This window comes from Brachyistius frenatus, unplaced genomic scaffold, assembly GCF_029030835.1.
Source record: "Brachyistius frenatus isolate BFR_SWC_R1_liver_20210118 unplaced genomic scaffold, ASM2903083v1 Contig_80, whole genome shotgun sequence".
Taxonomy (NCBI): domain Eukaryota; kingdom Metazoa; phylum Chordata; class Actinopteri; family Embiotocidae; genus Brachyistius; species Brachyistius frenatus.
The window spans coordinates 1167786-1188123 of NW_027210679.1; the positions used below are offsets into that span (position 1 = coordinate 1167786).

Below are 20338 nucleotides of genomic sequence, written 5' to 3' on the forward strand. Positions count from 1 at the left end.
AATGACAAAAGCAAAAATAAAACCATTTTTGGGGCGTAAATACGAAAGAAATGATGACTCTTTCACATCCCGCCGCTCGTCTCATGACTTCAGCTCTCCACCGTCGACCCCTCTGGGAGGTTTCTGTGCATCACGCATATTTTGAATCACTTATTAATTTAGACCAACAGTGTGATGACACAGATATTTCGCGTGGTTGCTGCTTCATCACCTCCTGCGCCACATGTTGAGTCAGCAGTGTCGGTGACGGTGTCACCAGTAGGGGGACCGGATTCACACTCTGAGCCTAGGACACTTTTCCTGAAGAGTTTCCACACTTCAGACTTGCAGTATTAGTAAAGTTCTCCTTCTCTATCTTGGCTTTATTGTGTTTTTTTTTTTTTTTATTATTTTTTTTTATGAGTTTCATTGCGAGCATCAAACCCGGCCTGACCTTGGGCGACCTTCACTCTGTCCCGTCTCTTGAACGGTCTCGGCCCGTGTTTAGAGAAAACACCCCGCCGTTGCGTCTGCAGTCCGGTTTGTTTGCGACACGCCGACCGAGATCTCACTTCTCTGCTTCCTGTGCGCTTCCTGTCGAGCCCTCGGCTCGTTTCTCCCTCTCGCAGCTCCGCATTTTAATGTCTAGACGCAGCGTGAGGAGAAAAACTTTTGTTTTGTCTTGCGAGGAAGGGGAAGGGAAAAAAAAAAAAGGGTGGAGGGAAGCCTCTGTGTGTTAATCTGTCGGGCCTGCGGTCGTGTTATGAGCACGAAGGAGGATTTAAAATATATCGCTGAACGAATCTGCCCGGTACCTCCCTCCTCAGACATTTTCACGTTTCACTTTCCACTTGATGGGTTTGTTATCGGAGAGCAGCGGAAGGTCGGGCAGGAGGTGAAGCGCCATCGCTCCTCCGACATCAACAGCCTTTGATTTCCTGACTTCAGGAACTTCATGCTGGCAGGTTATAAAAAAAAAAACTAAAAAAATGAAACTTTCCTAATATGAAGTCTGGCCGTCTCCAGGGGGGCGTGTGTTTACTCAACAATCCCTCTCATGCAAGTCAGATAAGGAAGGTATGCTGCGACGATGTACATGAGGCCCAACGTGCTGGATATGATGGATGCGTATCCGTCGGCCTGCTCGGGCAGGTTTCAGCCTCGGCAGCCGACGGTGTGGGTCACCGGTCGGAGGCGTGTTATTGTCACGGCTCCTCATGTGTGTCCTTCGTGTAAACTGTAACTTGATGCCTTTTTTTGTTCATTTCTCATCTTGGCTTTTTTTTTTTTTTTTTCTCCTTGTTTTTGTTCAAGTCTCAGACGGATAGACAGACAGAGATCTTTTGTTTCCAAATTAGGCGTCTCCCCCCCCCTCCTCGGCAAAACTAGCTGGTATTGTTACCCCCCCCCCCACCCCACACACACACCACCACCACCACCACCACCACCTCGGTGCTGCCATTGTGAACCGGAACGGTGGTGTGTTTCCAGATATTAAACCCCCTCGTCTGGCTCTCCACTAGAGATCCACCGGGTGTGGTCTCCTCTCTGCCCCCCCCCTCTACCACCACCACTAGGGCCTGGAGGAGAGCTGGTCCTCCTCCTGGACCTCGCGGTTCCGCCCGGTGGTGCGTCGAAACCCGGAGCTCTGGTCCGAACCGCAGAAGAGAAGAGAAACCCCCCCCACATAGCCAGAGCCTTATTCTGACTTTAAGAGGAACCATAATTACACAGCCGGGTGTATTTATACTCAGCTGTGACTCAGTGGGACATGTGGCATGTGTTTGTGTGAATGTGTGTGTGTGTGTGCGTCTGTGTGTGTGTGCGTCTGTGTGTGCGCGCGCGCGGGGGAAGCAGCCTTTGTGTTCACGTGTGTGTGTGTTTGTGTGTATCAGTGAAAGTGCATGCTGACTCAATAAACTATTTAAACCGAAGGATGAAGAGGAGTGTAGAGCCACCTCGTCTGGTATGGTCGCAGAAACGGTTCTTTTAAAAGTGAGACCGTATGATGCTTGGAAAAAAAAAATCAATAACTCGGTCTTCCTTTTGCAAAAGTAAAGTTTGATTTCGTAAGCAATAAAACACGTTTGCTGAAATCGATAGACTTCAGTGTTTTGGCATTTCAGCTCGGTCTGGTATGACCAGTCGTTCGATAAATATTACATATAAATATTTTATCCAAACAAGATGTAAACGCACCTTTTCTTACCCGGGAGATGTGCTCATTTATCATCGATACACTCCACGAATGGAGAACATGACTGCTACTTGGACGTGGACTACCGTGTCGCAATCCCTTCTAGAGTTTATTTTCCGAGTACTTTCCATCCAGCCTTGTTTACATCTATGTTTACTAGCCTGTAATATCTGGCCACATTACCTCCCACCTGTATGAGCAGCGTCCTCCCCACACACGCTGCTAGATTACACACCGACTCGGCTCCACCGCACTCCGCAGACATCCAACCCTCCACGGGGAACCTTTTAGAGTCAGGATATCTCCTACTCGTCTCCCTCCATTCATTTGTTTTTCTCTTTGTAATCTCTTTTAACTTTTCAGTGTCTTGCGAGTCGCAAGAAGAAAAGTGCAATATTGAAGCGCTGGAGGGCACCGAGGCGAATAACTGACTTCACAGAAGAAGGGAAAAAAAACAAACAAAAAAAAACAACTTCTTTAATCATATCTCGCTTGTAATTTTCTATTCTCTTATTATTGTTGTGTATTTCTTTTTAAACTGACAACCCACTATTACAAAAAGCCCGATATACCAAAAGTGTCACAAATTAGGTTAAATCCTGAGATGTGAGTATCTGATCTAAAAGAAACAGACTTAAAAAAAAATAAGTAGTTCATAAAACCATAAATCACTACTTTGTAATTGTGGATATTTACATTGTGTTTCATATTGATCTCTCGGGCTACTTTTATTTTATTTTACCACTTCCGTGACTGTGTGCGAACTATTCAGGCCTGCGAGAGTGTGTTTCTGCCTGCGACGTTGCAGCGTATCCAGAGGGTACGGACTCTCTCTCTCTGTGTGTGTGTGTGTGTGTGTGTGTGTGTGTGTGTGTGTGACGACGGCGGCGGCGGCAGCTCCTCTTCTCTGCAGTCGAGTTGCTACTTGCCCCGGCGCGCGGCCGGTGAAACCTGTCTAACCTCATCGGTAACGGATGTGTTAGCGGCGAGATGAGCGTCGGAGGGGGAGAGTCGTCGGCAGCAACATGGTCACCTGCCTGCCGCTCTCGCACATCTCCTGGACGCCTGGCTGTTTGGTGAGAAACTCTCTGCCGGTGCGGGTTGGTGGGCGAGGTCACCTCGCTCTCTCTCCGAGTGTATGTGTGTGTGTGTGTGTGTGTGTGTGTGTGTGTGTGTGTGTGTGTGTGTGTGTGTGTGTGTGTGTGTGTGTGGGAGTACGGGTTGGATAAAGAGGTCAAGTTGACATCCAGCAGCAGCCGTCTTTTTATTGTTGTTGTTGTTGTAATTTTCACGAGCGTCGCTCTCCGTCTCTTTCTTCTTCTTCTTCTTCTCCTCCTCTGGATTTTTCCACGTTCTGTCATTATCATCCTCCCTCCTCTCCTCTACATTTTCCTCTCTTAAAGCAGAGAAGAAGAAGAAAAAGAAAAAAAAAGGGAGGGAGGGAGGGAGGGAGTGAAACAGGGAGAGTACAGCAGCAAACGCAAATGTTTTCTTTTTCTCTTTGTGCTTGAAATGGGCTTCTTTCTCGTTTTTTGTTTTTTTTGTGTTGTGTGTTTTTTTTTTTGTTTGTTTTGTTTTGTTTGTCTCCTCTCTGAGTGTGTGTGGGTGGGTGGGTGGGTGGTGTGTGGGAGGTGGGGCGGGGAGGAAGGGGTGGAGGCAGGGCCTGGCTTTTGTAAAGTTTAGCGCCTGGGATCACAGCTTTGTCACTGTGTTTGTGTCGCTTACACACACACACACACACACACACACACACACGCACACACACACACTAAACACACACACACACGCGCGCACACGCAGAGCACGTGCGGCCGCCAGGCTTCCTCTCCACGCAGCACGAGAGGGATCTACGGAGGATTTATAGCCTATCAGCAGGAGATATCTTCATCTGGACTGTGAACCGCTGCCGACGGGCCTCCTCTTCGTGTCTGGACCTCAGTGATGTTCAGTGTGGAGGTTTTTTTTGTTGTTGTTTTTGTTTTTTTCCCCGGAGTTCCGCTTTACAGTCGTTTATTTGTGGCTGACGGTCGGACCGGTTCGATGTGGAAGGAGTTAGATTGAGTTACAAAAACAAGAAAAGAAAGAAAGAGAAAGCAAACGAGAGAGAGAGAGAAAAAGGAGGGATGAAGTAACTGACGCCGGGGAAGTGATGAAGACGGGTGTTTAGAGGTGAAGAGGGAGGGTAGAAGAAGAAAAGAGAGAGAGAGAGAGAGAGAGAGAGAGAGAGGGCGGTGGGAGGAGGGAGAGACGGACGATCCAGCCCTCTGGGACAGCGGCCTGTGTTTTTGGGATGTGGACAGAGTGGATTTGTATGCAGAGCAGCACCGGACACCGACGAGAGGGACGCTGTCAGTTGTTCTGTGTGTGTGTGTGTCTGTAGTGAAACCAGACCTACCTCCGATCCCTGTACCACACACACACACACACACACACACACACACACACACACACACACACACACACACACACACACTCCTCCATCTGCTGCCCGGGAGTGACGGGCCGTGATGTGGAACTCGTGGGATTAAATTTTTCTCGAAAACGCTCGTCGGCGGCGGCGGCGACGGCGATGGACGGCAGCCAGGAGACGAGGAGTTGAGCCTCTTCGAGCGAACGACCTGGAGGATCCCGGAGGGAAACTTTTTCGCAGCTTAAACCCACCAACCAACCACCACCACCACCGCCACCCCCCCGCCCTCCTTATCGGCTCTGTGTCTCTGCGTCTGGACACTGTCCGCGGCTTCGGCGTCGGCAACCCGAGTGCCCGCGGCCCATGCTGGTGGCGAGCGATGCGGATGTGAGCGAACCCGGCGCCCCGATGCCCGCCGCTATGCTGCCATGCCCTGCGCCGGCCGGGTCTGACTGGAGTTTCCAGAACCCGGTGGGGGTGGACTGCAGCTCCCCCGAGCCTCGCTGCATTTGGCTGGCGGTTCTCCGTGGAACCACGGGCCCGCCGCCGCCGCCGCCCGCCATGCCCGCTGGGCAAAACCAGAGCTCTCGCCAGCCCAGGGTAAGGAGAGGTCACCCGTCCTCACCGGTCTGGTGGCCGAACATGGAGTCTGTGACTGTCGGTGGCTGCTGTTGATTTATTCTCGCTAACTCCACATTAAATGTTCTAGCTGGGTGACATGCACACGATCTGATGAGGACAGTATTTATGAATGACCGAGGCAGGAAATAACTGTTTTTTTGGGTCATTTTTTTTGATTCACTGATATAATTTTTGGTCTTGTAAAAAGTGTGTTTTACAAGTTAAAAACCAGGGTTGAAGTTTTGTAAGATACAAAAAAGGATTCTCACTTTTGGGAATTTTTTTATTTGTGTGTGACGCATTCGTGAAACCGGTCAATCGACATGATCAAGTATTGTTGAATCAATTTGTTTTCTAATAGTTTATGACAAGACAACGTGTTGAACACGAGCCGCTAAATCCTCCTGAGATTTAAAAAAAAAAAAATGGTATTGTTTGGTTCCCGTGGGAATTTTTACGTCGACAGCGTTTCTCCGTAGCCGTTGTTTGAAATCGGTTGACAGATTCTTCAACCTTTCGTTGTTCCTCCAGCTCAGAGTCGTGTTGCCTTCAGGCTCCTTTCTTCTGGCGCTCGCTGTTCAGACATTCTTGGAAACTTTTGCATCAGTGGATTTGATGCGTTTCAGTCGTTTAGCTACAGTTGGTCTGCAGAGCAATTATGAGTTAAATCTCTTATTCTGTTGGGAGTCTGTATGACTTTTTTTGTATTCTGGTTATTTGGAGTTTTCCAGATGTTTTTCTTTTTTTAGTGGGTGTTCAGCTGGTTTCCTCTGGAGAGCATGATTGGCGTCTTTAGTTCAGTCGGGGACGTCGTGGTAAACAAAGCTGTGTAAACAACGATCAGTTACCGTCAGAAAGTAAACAGCCACCTGTACATACAAAAAAAAAAAAAAAAAAGTAAAATTCGAATATTTCTTTTAAGATTATTTCCTCGTACAGCTTTCATTATTTAAAATACCCTTTAAATATATATTTTATGAATAATGCATTGAAAAAATTAAATCCAAACCCCTTTTTAGCCTGTGTAAATACCCATGAAAGGAAACTGGTGTTGATTCAGCCTCCACTACATCATGATCCGTATTTCTCTCTTATTTTTGGACAGTTTATGTGTGTTTCAGTCTGCGGGACTCTTGAGCGCGTTGCGTATTGACCTTTTCCTTCCTAATTAGTGGCTAAAGAGTGGAGATGAAGGAGGCTGCTAAGTGCCACTTTTAGCGAGGTGCCGTGGAGGCGGGGGAGCTGTGGGAGCTCTGCGATAGTTTCCCCCCCCCCCTCCTCCCCCTTCTTCCTCCCTCCCAACTCAACCCCCCCTCAGTATTCAGGGCATCGCATGATCTAATTTTAGTGTGGGCATTTATGTGGAATATTACGTCTCTCTTCTTTTCTTTTTTTTCCTCTTTGTTATCAACAACCCCCCCCCCCCCCCCCCCCCTCCATCTGACTCACTGACACAGTTAAGAAATGACCCAATCAGGAATGCCAGTGTGTGTGTGTGTAGTGATGGTGGTGGTGGTGGTGGTGGGGGGGGGGGGTCTATGGACACAGCTGGGACAAATACAAACTGTACACGGTCTACATTTTAGGAGAGAGGTTTCTGTCAGACCTTTTTTTTTTTTTTTTTTTTGGAGGAGAGCCGGTTCGGAGGCGGAGCCTCGTTTTTAAACCAGGTCTTCCCATTTTTTGATAGAAGAAGAACCGACTCCCGGTTAGGTCCAGAACCAAGAACAGCTGATGTAATGACGTGGCTCTGAAGCCCATCCAGAGGTTAACCGGTTCTTGGAAAGGAAGTAACACCTTCCCAGAAACCTGAACTGGGTTTTACTGGATGGAAAGGTGGGACAGTCCGTTGTAATTTCACTGGAAGGAAAAGGAAAAGGAAAAGCAGTCCCACCGTCGCCATCTGCTACCGACGATGCCAAGTTTATCTGTGTCAGATCGTACGTCGGGGATTTTTGATTCGTGGTGATGTCGGTGAGATTTCCACCGTGTGTGAAGGGACCACAGGATGTGTTCCTCTTTCTTAACCTCATCGAGTCAAACAAGATGCAAGCGTCACAATATGTAGAAGCTTCCTCGGATGAAAAGAAAATCTATTTTATTTCATGTCGGAAGGTGATAAAGTGTGGAAGGGAAAAAAAAAGAAGAAAAAAAAAGCAAGGTCAACACACATCAATCATAGTCTGATGTGCTTTTTGTGGCTTTTTTTTCCTCAAAAGTTAAAAGTGGAGACAAAAGGGATAAAAAAAAAGTCCCTGGTCAGATTGAAATCCACTTCAAACGCTGACTGCATGCCACGTGCTTCTGCCCACCGGGCTACCGAGTCACGCTGTGGAAGTTCTTCTCTCCTCCTGGAAATGCTTCGGTGCCGAATCCAAACGGCCCCATTTTTTTTTTTTAGCATCATCACTGGCAGCGAGACGGGTTTCAGTCAGAGCGGAAGCAACAATACGTTTTACTGTTCGAGTAGAAAACCCAGTTTAACCGACATTGCATCATCACCTGTTGGCCTGGTTGAACTGACGCTGTGGGGTCGGACTGGTTTTTGTGCACACACACACATTCATACTGACACAGAGGTGCGTGCAAACACACACACACACACACACACACGCACACACACACAGTCAGGCCCGCATGTACGGCTCATAAAAACATCTTGTTATGTAAATTACAGAGGGATGTGCAGTGTTTGAGCTGCTCTTTGTTGTCGAGGGCACATTGTGTGTCAAGAGCTCAACGGGATGCGTCTGCTCCTCGAGTCGTACGATGCATTTGGACCTGCAGAGGCCTCTGTGTGGCCGGTGAGTCCAGCAGGAGTCATCAGGATGAGATGAGTTTGGGGTTGTTGTTCCCCCCCCCCTCCCACATCCCTCCCGTTCCCTCTTGGCAGCTCAGCAGCAGTGCCGCGGGCGTAGACAGCCGTTGGGATTAAAGGCTCGTCAGCATTTGTAACGGCCCCGTAAAGCTCCCATTTTTCAAACAGGTTGCAGCTCTCAGCTGTTTAGAAGGGGGCATTATTGTTCTGTCCTGCTGGGGCGTTAGCAGGAGCCGGGCTCCCCCCCCCCTCCTCCACCCCTCTCCGAACGGCCTGTTGCATTCCTCCGCGCTGCTTTTACCTCCCGGATGGAGCGAGGACGAGAGTTTGTGAGTGCTCGCCAACACGTACGCTGCTCCTGGCGATCAGGACCGCCGGCTTTACCATATTTTCACGCCCTAAAAAAAAAAAAAAAAAAAAAAAGCCTCTTATGAGCAGAAAATCCTTTTAACTGGATTTTTTTTTTCTTTTTTTTTTCTAAAAGATTATCATTGATAGTGTTTATTTTTTTTTAGCATCTTTATATTTCAAACGTCTAAAATGTGTGCAGAACGTTATAGATGGGATAGATGCTGCGCTCTTTTCTTTTTATCTTAATGATATGCACCTTAATTGAGGAGGAGAAATATCCACAGGGAAGAGCTTGCTGCTGCTGTGTGTGTGTGTGTGTGTGTGTGTGTGTGTGTGTGTGTGTGTGTGTGTGTGTGTGTGTGTGTGTGTGTGTGTGTGTGTTGCCAGCACACACCACTTTACCCACTAAACACCCACTCAAAAGCAGGAAGCTGTGGTGTGGCATTACAAGCCGCTCTGCATATTCAATTGTTTCCAGTAGAGCTTTTTGTGTGTTTAATGACATCATGTTCAGGTGGTAACAGGATCTCTGAGGGCTCAGTAGCATCTCATGGACACTCAACAGTTTATATTTGTTATTTTATTTGGCTTCAGCAGAAAATTTCAGCCCCCCCACCCCCCTCCAAGAAAAAACCAGCCAGTGTTAAGCTGTTGAAATTCCCACTTAAAAAAAAACAACCCAAATGTCTTCTTTCCTCAGCAAAACAATTGCGAGGTCCTCCCCCCCCCCCCCCCTCCGTCTATGTCTTCAAGCCTGCGTGGGAAGTCGGGATTTAGACTGAGAAAAACCGCAGGGAGAATTTTCCTAGTGCCTTGTTGGCAAAACTGAGCGTCCAGTCCGGGAGATGGCCGGAGCATGTCAGCAAGTTTGAGTTGTTTTTTTGGGTTTGTTTTTTTTGTCGTGGCTGATCAAATCGAGGTGCGAGGACACATGTGAGGTGTTTAAAAAGACAACTAAGACTGCAGGTTGAGAAGAAAAAAAAAAAAAAAAAGTCCACGGCAGCCGAGTGGGAAAAACGGTCCCGGCTCCCAGACCCAGTCAGACCCTGTGTGTTTTGGGTAATCACAGGGTTTTGGTATTCCCGAGCTCAGGGAGGGGCCATGCGGTCGAAACCGGCGTGCCGGAGCCTGCCCCTCGCTGGGGCCCAATACTCCTCCTCTTCCTCGTCCTCCTCCTCCTCTCCATCCTCCTCATCCTTCTCCCCTCATTCACTCTCTCTCTCTCTCTCTCTCTCTGTGCTCCCTCCCCTCCTTACGCCAAAGTTGCAGTGTGTGTTTCAACATGTCCCGACCCAAACCGCTCCCTCTGAGGAATTCGCTCTGTCTTTTTCCTCCTTTCACCCCCTTCGCTCTTTCATTTCCTCTTTTTTTTTTACTCTCTCTCTCTCTCTCTCTCTCTCTCTTTTATCATTTTAATTTGACACTCCTCGGCCTTCCTTCCTCACGCACTTCTTTGTGCTGCTCTCGTGCCACATAATGGACCTTCGCCGCTCGCCTCTTTGAGAAAATAACAGGGGTTACTTTACATTGTTTAGACTGCCAGACTAAAGATCAGGCTTTTCAGGATCAAGTAGATTTATGTATCTCAAGATACACTTTGGGACTCTTGGAGAAAGAAAAAAAAAAACAGAAAGAAATCTATATGTGCAAACTTATGTTTTTCTCTCTCTGTGGAATGTAAAAGTAGAGGAAAAGAAAACGTGCGGTTGAAAAGTCAGCGCCGCCGGATTTCAAATCGCACGTCTACATGTGGGGAAGTGAGGAAGACGAGGTGGAAGGAAGGAGACGGGACGGAGGAGTGAAGGAGTTCTACCCCACTTCCTGCCTCCGGCCTGCCACTTCCTGTTGTTGTGTGGCCGCCGGGTCAAGTGTGTGCGTCTGTGTTTGTGTGTAAAAGCATATGGGTTCGGTGTGCGTTTGTGTGTAGAAGGGGCGACAGGAAGTGAAATGTGGGGTGTCCATCTTTTTGAGGGTTCGGGGTGGTGGTGGTGGTGGGGGCGGGGGTGGTGGTTGATGTTGTGGTCTAGACGTGTTCACCTCTGACCCACTAACATGAAAACAAACACACACACATTCTCACACTGAAAACAAAACTGCACAATCTGAAGAAAGGAGGTTCAGGAGTTTCAAAAACTTTAATGGCTCTCGTACATCTAATGTGGTTCGATTTAATATTATATATATATATATATATAATTTTTTTTCAGCTGTACTGTGCAGGTGAGAAACCTGCCATTTAAAGTGACAAACCACACATTTACCGCCGTAGTCATACAAGTCCGAGGACTTTGTTTGTTTGCTGATATGTAGCTCGGGTGAATACAAATGATGGCAGCCTATCCTCTGTGCAGCTCGTGCAGCTGCTGTGAGGGTCACCAGAATATCTTTTTTTTTTTAATTAAAACAACATTTTTTTGTCACAGGAAAGATTCGAGACATTCACTGAAAGACTTGACTTAACTGGACCATTATCTGCACCCAGTTTAACCTGAACAGGGTCACCGGGCGCTGGAGCCCCTCCCACTTCGGGTGAAGGCACCCTGGACGGGTCATTTATTGATAAATCATTTGGTACGTCGTCGCATGTCAGAAAGAAAACCATTCAAAGTATTCACGTTGATGCTGCTGAAAAGAAAAATAGAAATGTTTTCTCAAGATTTAATACTTACTGGAGCCGTCAAAACCTTTGTTTAAAAGATTTCCTCTTTTCTGTTGGGCAGCTCATCGCGGTGAACTTGTAATTTAATGCAGTTTTTGACTAAACTTCATTTTGTGAACTCGTGCTGCGATCATGCAGCACTCGATCACTAAACCCCAGAGGACTTGACTTCAGACCTGACAGTGACACCCCCCTCCCTCCCTCCTTACCTCCCTCCTCTTCCTCCTTCCCGCTCACCGCCTGTTTGGTCAGGTGATTGTGTTTGACTGACAGATGTGGGTCGTCGGGGCAACAGGAGGGTGATAGTTCTCACGTGTGCGTGTCAGCTGAGCTCGCTGGGTTTATTTACTCGGCAGCAGGAATGAGATATTTAGAGAGCAGGTGGAAATCGAGCTTTATTTGGGACTCCCTGGACCTTTACTAACTATCACAGGACCATGGTCAGTCCCACAGTCCCCCTGTGGCCTCGTCTAGACGGGGGGGGGGGCCTTCCTGGTTGTCGACCTCCCCTCACCCCCCCCATTATGTTTATGGCCTATTGTTCTGAGGCTCGCTGGCATGTAGAGCTGACCGGACTTCGAGCTGCTCATGTTCAGCCCAGCAGTCGAGGGGTTAATGTCACCTTGCACTTCTTCCAGGGATTCAGAAAGGTTGTTGCATCTAAAAAAAATTTTTTTAAAAAGCGCACATTTCTACATTTTGTAGATCTTAATGGAATAAATCCATGTCTGTAGTTCTTTTTACGCCATAAATAACACTGAAATCACATATTCCAAATCTCCAATTTGCTATTCATTCCTTCCTTTATTCCTTCTCTGCTTGTTGGGAAACGCCGTTTACCGCCGGTGATAATTTCTCGACCTGACTCCCTTCGTCTGTGTTTCCAGGCTAAGGGGCGGAGGGATGGTCTCTCCTCGGCCGGCGACAACCCTCGGCCGCCGATGGCGACCCGGCCGGGAAGGGAGGGGGTCGGCGTGGGCTGGAAGGGTCCCCGGACGCTGGTCCTCCATAAGAACTCCCAGGGTTTCGGTTTCACGCTGCGCCACTTCATCGTTTACCCTCCAGAGTCGGCCCTGCACACCAACCTCAAGGTGAGACTGAATTGAGTTTCAAGATGTTGAAAGGTATTAAATTATGTTTCAAATATTATTATTTTTGATCAAGCGTTAAGTGTCACAAACCCCATTTCTTTTTTCCTTTTTTTTTTTTTCCAACTTCCGTGTTTATTTTTACGACACACATGGTCTCTATTTCAGCCCAGTTGGCATTTAAAAGGGTTTCCGAAAGCCTTTCGTTTAACTTTCTGAACTCGGGACAGAGCCAATTTGAGCTGGGAGATCAAGCCAATCATACTGCAGCCGAGGGTCAGCCAGGTTGAGCTGAGCCAAATGAACATCCAGACAAAGAGAGAAATCCAGCTTAGCTGATTAGAGACAAACAGACTGAACAAGCTGAAAGCTGTTAAAGGAGGAGAAACCCAAGACTTGGAGACAAAATACAGATACGGGCTCCGATTTTTAACGTTTTGACGATTATACAGTGAAAACGCTCCTCTATATACAACAAACTGGACTGAAAAGTGTTCCTCCTGTTTATTTCACGGGCCTTTTTTTTTTTTTTTTTTTTTCTGCCTTCGGTGAATTTCAGATTGTTTTGGAACGAGCATCTGTGAGCGAGTGGTTATTTAGCTCTTTGAGGTGTAAGGGAGGGGTGTGGGGCAAATGTCTCCAGATGTGACATTGAAGGATACGGAGGCAGGGGTGGGGTGAGCCGGCTGAAACAAGGCCTCTCTTATTTTTTTTTTTCCACCACCCCACCATCCAGCAGCTGCAGATAGGAGCACCAGATTGAATGAGATCTGTTGTCTTAGCCTGGTACCACTCGCTGGCAGGCAGGCCGTACCAGGCCGGGTCTGAACAATAGGCCCACTGCTGGCCTTTGGCCCCCGGTTCTGTCCTCGTCTGCACCGCCTCACAGGGGCCGGGGGTCACGTGGTGTTTTTTTGTACAATCGGTCTCACAGAGCCCCCGAAGAGGCTTCGTGGAAGTCGCCCAAGTTACCCCTCACGGTGTCCGGCTATCAGAGGCCGACCGGGCGTGTGACTCCATCGGGGTTCATATTTCAGGGTGTCTGCGGGTCCTGCAAGTCTTCAAGACTCTTTAGTTATACTTTCAAAAGCAGAAATCAAACCCCTCTCGTGTGGTGGTCCCAACAGTTCTCTGGTTTCAAAAACCTTCGGAGATGAACTGTTTGTCAAACGCGCTCGCTCACAAATTTCGAATCTGCAACCTCTTGACACTCAACAGTTATTAGGATTTTATTTTAATTGTTTATTATGCAGGAAATAAGCTTCCAAATGAATGTGAAAGTGAAGATGACAGAAAATTAATTGTGAAGGCATAAGGATACAAAATTTGGTTGTGTTTATATTGTAATATCATTATATTATAAATCTGCACAATGGGTTCAACTACTGCTGACATCAAAAAGCGTCTTGTAATGAAGAGATATTTTCCTGAATATGTGGATGCAAGTTTTAATTAACAAAACTAAATGAATATTGTTCAGCTTCAACAATTGAATTTCTGTTTAAGCTGAAGGATATTTTACACTAGAATATTCATATTTCATATTAAGTTTTAAAGGTCTTTTAGATGTGTCAGTTTCACTGTAAACTGCTCAGAGTAAGACTTTTTTTTTTGTCTTTCAACAAGCGAAACTGGTTTTGAAATATTACAAAAAGATGTTACAATGCATCACATCAAACTTATATCGAATCTGGGAGAGCTGATTTCATGGTTATAATTGTGGCGTCTTTATTAATAATGTCCCAGTGTCGGGTATCTGCAGTGTCAGGTCCCCAGACTCCCCCCTCTCCGTCCCCTCCCACCATCTCCTCCTTGGTTTCCGGATGTGCTGAGATTGGGACCGAGCGGTGGCCGAGCATCCCCGGGCTCCAAGTTCTATTCGGGGGTCGGCAGAGGTCCTTTCTCTGCCTCTAAACCCCCCACCATTGTCTGCAGAGCCCTGGAATGAGCCCACTCAGCGCAGCATAAAGCCACGCAGCCGTCAGCCCACCGTGCCCCTAACCCCAAACTGTCCACTCAGCTCAGTGTGTGTGTGTGTGTAGGTGATCAGACACGGCTATCAAATCTCGCCCACCAACCGCCGTTCTCTCTGCCACACACACACACGCGCACGCACACACACACACACACACCTTTGTTTTGTGTGTTCGCTGCAGTGTGTGTGTGTGTGATGTCACGAGTCTAACCTGAAAAGTCGGTCTCTGCGTTGGACCTGAAACTCCGACATTAAAAAGCTCATGAAAAAAATAACAACAACAAACAAACAGATCTGTCGCAGGTGTCTGGGAAGTTCCCGGCATCTGGAGGAGACTTGCCAACAGTTACTGGTGGCGATGCAGCTATGACGGCCTCGCTCCGCTTGAGTCACCTTATTTTTGATATTAAAGTCTATTTCCTTCCTTCACAACTCCATAGACAGTCAATTTTTGCTTTTGCATTAAAACTATGTCATTATTTTTTTTTCCACATTTTCTTAAGAGCAAAAATAAGCTCTAGAGGCCATATTACATGCTTACAGTCTTCATGTGTGTGCGTGGGACAGTTTACCCGCTCACTGTCATCTCACTTTTAAATCCCAGCTCAAGACCTTCATTACAATTGTGTTAAGAGTTATAATTATAACAATCAAAGTCGACACAAACCAACTTGATTTGAATGTGAATAGTAATTCTGCCTCCGTCTGTCCTGCAGGATGAGGAGAACGGAAATGGAAAGGGTAAGTCGTTTCTATCTTTCTCTCTCTCTCTCTCTCTCTCTGTGTGTGTGTGTGTGTGTGTGTGTGTGTGTGTGTGTGTGTGTGTGTGTGTGTGTGTGTGTGTGTGTGTGTGTGTGTGTGTGTGTGTGTGTGTGTGTGTGTGTCACTCTTTCATCAGGCCACTAATTAAACTTTACAGCAGTGGGGATGAGGGTGACGTAATGAGCAGGGACCTCCTGCGTTTCCTGCTGTCACCTCTGCTCTGCAGCCTCGCTGCACCACCTACAGGACACCATGCAGCACTACAGCTACAGTAGTCATGAGAACAACACACGTGTGCAGTAATGATATATTCTGAAGGTCGAAAGAGTCATAAACAGAAACGCTTTTAAGCAGAAAAGGTCTCATCTTTAAACAGCATTCGGTGTCACAATTCAACAGTTACAGTCCCTGATTTTTTTTTGGATTTCTTCTTTACCTTCTGTCACGCAGGGTATCAGAAAGGTCGACTGGAGCCGATGGACACCATATTTGTGAAGAACGTGAGAGAAAAAGGTCCGGCCCACCAGGCGGGCCTGTGCACAGGTAAAAGGAGCGCATGTGGTGGAGGAGCGTGAACATCGCGATTTGCATTTGCAAATCAGTCAAGGTTTGGGGTGGTGGGGGTGGAGGGGGAGCGACGGTCATGTGACGCTGCACACGTGAGGAGTTGTGAACTAATGCGGAGAAGGGCAAGTTAGCCGGGAATTAAAAACAAAAATATGTTCTCATTGTTAGAAATAGCAGGTTTTTTTTGTCGGCGACACGGTGCCGATACCAGAACGGCAGCTCAACGTCTCGCAGCGTATTTGACTGTAACGGCGCTACCGAGGACTTCCTGTTGCGTCTCGCTGCCTGAGCAGATCTGCAGTCAAACCAAACTGGGAAAAGCAGCAGAACAATTCAAACGCAGGCTGTCACATTCAGAAAGTCACATGCTGCCTTGAATATTATGCAAATACACACACACACACACACACACACACACACACACACACACACACACACACACACACACACACACACACACACACACACACACACACACACAGAGCACTTTGTATATGTATTTGCTTGAAGTCACCGTGAATGCATGCAAACTTTGAACACACACATGTAGTTCTCATGTAGACCCGGTCACAAAAAGGTAATCTGTGACGACATACCTGCTTTTTTTTTTTTTTTGTATTATTGTCGTGCGACAACTTTGTAGATCTGCTTGTTACATATGTTTATATTTGATTGATATTATTAACTTTTCCAAAAATGTGCTTTCAAGACGCGCCGGAGTAAATGTACCTGAAGTTTTTACTATAATAATAACAAGTATCAGATTAAATTAGAATTGGTTTCGTCCTTCATGCCGCACTTCGCCGTCCTCCCGTTCTAAACACGGATAATAAGGAGAATGTTTTGCCCGCATGCTTTTGGTTTAGTTGAGATTAAACACACCTTAGTCACTGGAACGTAAATAGAAAAGAAAAGAAAAAAATCCAAATATGGAAGCGAATGAGAATACAACTCTTGTTTTGATGCCTCAGGGGAAATAAATCCCTTCTCGGTGTCTTCGTTGGGTGTTTTCTTTATCATCGTGTTTGGGTTTCTACCTGCCTTAAAGGTCAAAGGTCACCATAAGAAGATATAATACGTTGAAATGTCTGTGTTCTGCAGGGGATCGACTGGTGAAAGTGAACGGAGAGAGCGTTCTAGGAAAGACGTACTCGCAGGTGATCGCCCTCATTCAGAACAGGTAAGACCTGCCGTCCGTCAGACTAGTGTTGATTTATTCAAACGTCTGTTTTTTTTTTTTTTCTTTGCCAGCTTACCTAAGAGACGACATGCAGCGAGTCGGTAGTATAAATCTGACCTACTTTTTAAAAAATAAAAAGTCTACCCTGAAGCGGTGTGCTCCACACACCCGCATGTCTACGTGATTCCAAATCCAAATACTGTGGTGCTCCAAAGGGGGAAATTAGTGACTTGACAAGAATGATGCTGGACTCGTGTTTTAACCCTCCCGTTGTCCTCGGGTCAAAATGACCCGCAGCTGTGTTCAGCCGTGTTCTATTTTATTTCTATATTTTTAGGGATCATTGGTCATCATTCTTTAAAGAAACCCTCACAGCCTCATTGTCACCAATGACCCCAAAAAAATATGAAAATAAAATAGAACTTGGTTGAACACAGCTGCGGGTCATTTTGACCCGAGGACAACAGGAGGGTTAAGACCAGTAAAGTACGTTAACATCGATAAAGTTGCTGGTTTTGAATCAAAAAGAATTCCACCCAAAATAAAATTTTGTAGGCCTTTCTTGGTTTTGGTTTGATTCTGAAACCTGATTTTTGTATATCATATTTACCCGCCTGAGTTGCTGACCTTCTGTTAGACCCCAAAATCCACAGAGGTCTCCAAAGCAACCAAAACACCTTTTATATTGATATGAGGCATTTGTTGTGGGTCTAAAAACAGAGTGTACAGTGAAGTGAAAGGATGATGCAACAACTCGGTGAAAATCACTTACCGACTGTGGACTTCAGCGAGACAGACGTTTCACTGAAATTAAACTCTATAGTTATTATTCTTTTATTTGTAATAATAGCAAGCACACATGTGTACATTTTTTTATGTGAAGTCATTTCCTTCTTGTGTAATTTGGCCTCTCGCCGAGTCTATTTTTCATCTCTATCTCTTGTGTACCTTTATTCCCGCGGCCCTCCCTCTCCCTGAACGTGTCCTGCAGCGAGAGTGTGTTGGAGCTCTCCATTATGCCAAAAGATGAAGACGTGCTTCAGTTGGTAAGTGTGAGTATGAGATTTTTGTTTTTGCGCACTTTTTTTTTTTTGTTACTCCTCTCACCCCCCCCCCTCAACCAAACAAAAAAAACCAAAACAAACAAAACAAACCCACACACTTCAGGAATTACACACTTCCATATATTTATCCCAGGACAAGCGTGTATTCTGCGGCGCTCGTCGGCCGGGTTGAACCAAGATTCGCCCCGTCATTGTCCAAGAATGTAGAGATTCTGTTAGAATGGCTGCCGAATGACTCACCGGCTCTCCGCTCTGTGTTTAGATTACAACACGCGTTCTTTAAAAGCCGCTGGTATCTCCACTCTTGGGAGTTTACGTAAATTTAAAAAAAAAAAACTCACAACAACTCGCTGCTCGTTCACACGCCCGCGTACAGAACATCGCATTTTTTTTGTCGCTCCACAGGTTGCTCCACGCTCGCTCACATGATCCGACATGCATCGTTCCCCCAGCCCCTCCCACTTTTTACCCCGAGCGACATGTCAACACGCAAACACCACACCGCCACATTTAAGCGATTCTCTTATCGCGCACATGCAGAAGCGTCCGACCGAAAGAGCACCCAAAAATGTGCCTTCCGTTTTTTTTTGTTTTTTTTTAAATATCCTGCCATGTCTTAACATTATAAACCCACTGCTCTGTCCTCACGCTCCTCCTCCTCGCTGCTACGCCTCTATCTGCTGCATTCCTCGCATGACATCACCAGTGCTGCGCCTCCTTCCACACTCCCACAGGGTGGAGTAAGGCAGAGAATGAGAGGGAGGAGAGAGGGAGTTTGGAAAGGATCTGAGAGAGCAGAAAAAAAAAAATAACACGAACGATCAGCAGATAGAAAGAAAAATCACCAAAAGAAAGTAAAAAGAAGCGAAGTGAAGTGGATTTTTCCGGCTGTTGAGTATGAAGGACGGCCGGTTTTAAGCAGCGGGAGGGGTCGTGTCGGGAGTGTTGGTGAGAATAAGTCTGCTCTTCCTCCTCTTGGGTTTGTTTGTGGTGACTACAAGCTTAACACACAAGCTGTGGGAAGACTCCGGCTTCTGCTGGACGGCCTAAACGATTAGGTAAACCTTTCAAAATGTGCCAAAGGCGTTGAAAAATGACCTGTTTGTTTTTGTTCCTCCCAGAAATTCAAGTCGTAATTGACGCTTTGAATGTGACACCGCGGCTAATTGATAAAGCAATCGTTTGTTCACGAGCTTGTTATTTGCAGGAGGTGCTGTTAAAGCAGCGGGAGCGTGTGTATGTATTTCCTGTATTTGTGTACGCAACGTTGCCGGGGACATGTATTTGCAGCTGGCTGCTGTGCAGTGTGTGTTGTGGCTTTTGCTCGAGGGACTTCTTGCAGTTTGCTCGCCAGCATGTGTTTTCGTCGAGCGTTGAGGCCCCCGGGGACGAACTGTGGCAGAAGGGGTTGAGCTGGAAGATCCTTCCACTTTAAGGCCTGCTGTGTAATATTGAGCGATACGACTCCGTCTTTAGTTCTGGTTGTCGTGTCTTGTCGTCCAACTTGTTTACACATTTTTGATTTGAGGTCGTGACTGCTGCACACGCTCCCTCCTTCCCGTCGCGTCCTTTTCTCACCTCTCCTCTGACTGTCCTCCCTCCTCCAGGCGTACTCCCAGGATGCCTACCTGACGGGGAACGAACCCTACGCCGGGGGAGCCGAGAACCTCCCGCCACCGCCTCCCCTCTGTTACCCGCGCACCAAGACCACGCCACTGGCCGGAGCTCCCCTGGCCGCGTCCATGGGCCAGAACCAGCTGGACAACTGGAGTCGCTGGCCAGGCTCTCCCAGCCCCTCATCGCCTCTGGACAACCGCTCTGCCGTGGGCAGCCCCGCCAGCTGGCAGGAGGGGCGGGCGGGCGAGCCCGGCGGCGTGGGTCACAGCAGTCCGGCCCACCGCACGGAGGAGATCCAGTACGGTATGACCAGCCAGCAGCCTCAGGGCCAGACCAGGGGACGCTCCTACTCTTCATCTTCCTCTTCAGGAGGCCCTTTGTCCAGCCCCCTGCAAGTCCACTACCCCAACCACCACGGTGCCGGCTCCTCGCAGGCTCAGCCGCGCAAGTCCAGCTCGGCCTGGACCAGCCCCCCCCCGCAGCAGGTCGGCCACTGCCGCACCGAGCGCTGCCAGCAGGCCCTCTCTGACTGGTACTACAACCAGCTGCCCGAACGCCCAGGACGCAGCATGCAGACCCGACATCGCAGCTACTCCCAAGACCGACTCAGCGAAACCAGGCGGCAGCAGCAGCGGACGGGCGGCTGGCCGCACAGCGCCTCCCAGGACACGCTGCTCTTACTGCAGCAGTCGGGCCCCGGACCTCACGGTGAGCCCTACTGGTCCTACGAAGACTGGGAGGGGGGTCCGGGTCGGGGCCCGTCCGGCTCTAACTACACACGAACACGCTCTGAAAACCTGCTGGCCGAGTACGATCGGCACGGCCGCTCGTTGGAGATGTTGGACCGAGCAGCAGCTGGACTGGTGTCGCCTCGGTTCGAGAGGCCTTCGTGGCTCCAGCAGGCTCCGCAGCCGCCCCCCAGGACCGACGCGTACACCAGGCCGGGGAGTCATTTCACTGCAGCGCCAGCTCCTCCGGCGCCCCGACACCCGCAGTCGCAGTCCAAACCCCACCCGCAGACCCAGGCCCCCCCCAGCCCCAGCCCCAGCC

General features: G+C 48.0%; 1 protein-coding gene across 1 annotated transcript in view; it reads left to right on the forward strand.

Moving 5' to 3' along the window:
* The first annotated feature begins 3960 nt into the window (after positions 1-3960).
* Positions 3961-20338, forward strand: part of arhgap23a (Rho GTPase activating protein 23a) — a 33506-nt gene continuing 17128 nt past the window's right edge. The window contains 7 exon segments of the mRNA XM_069709106.1: positions 3961-5186; positions 11923-12126; positions 14815-14839; positions 15311-15403; positions 16529-16607; positions 17599-17653; positions 19279-20338. Of these exon segments, the coding sequence (XP_069565207.1) occupies positions 4950-5186; positions 11923-12126; positions 14815-14839; positions 15311-15403; positions 16529-16607; positions 17599-17653; positions 19279-20338 (1753 nt within the window). The 5' untranslated portion in view covers positions 3961-4949.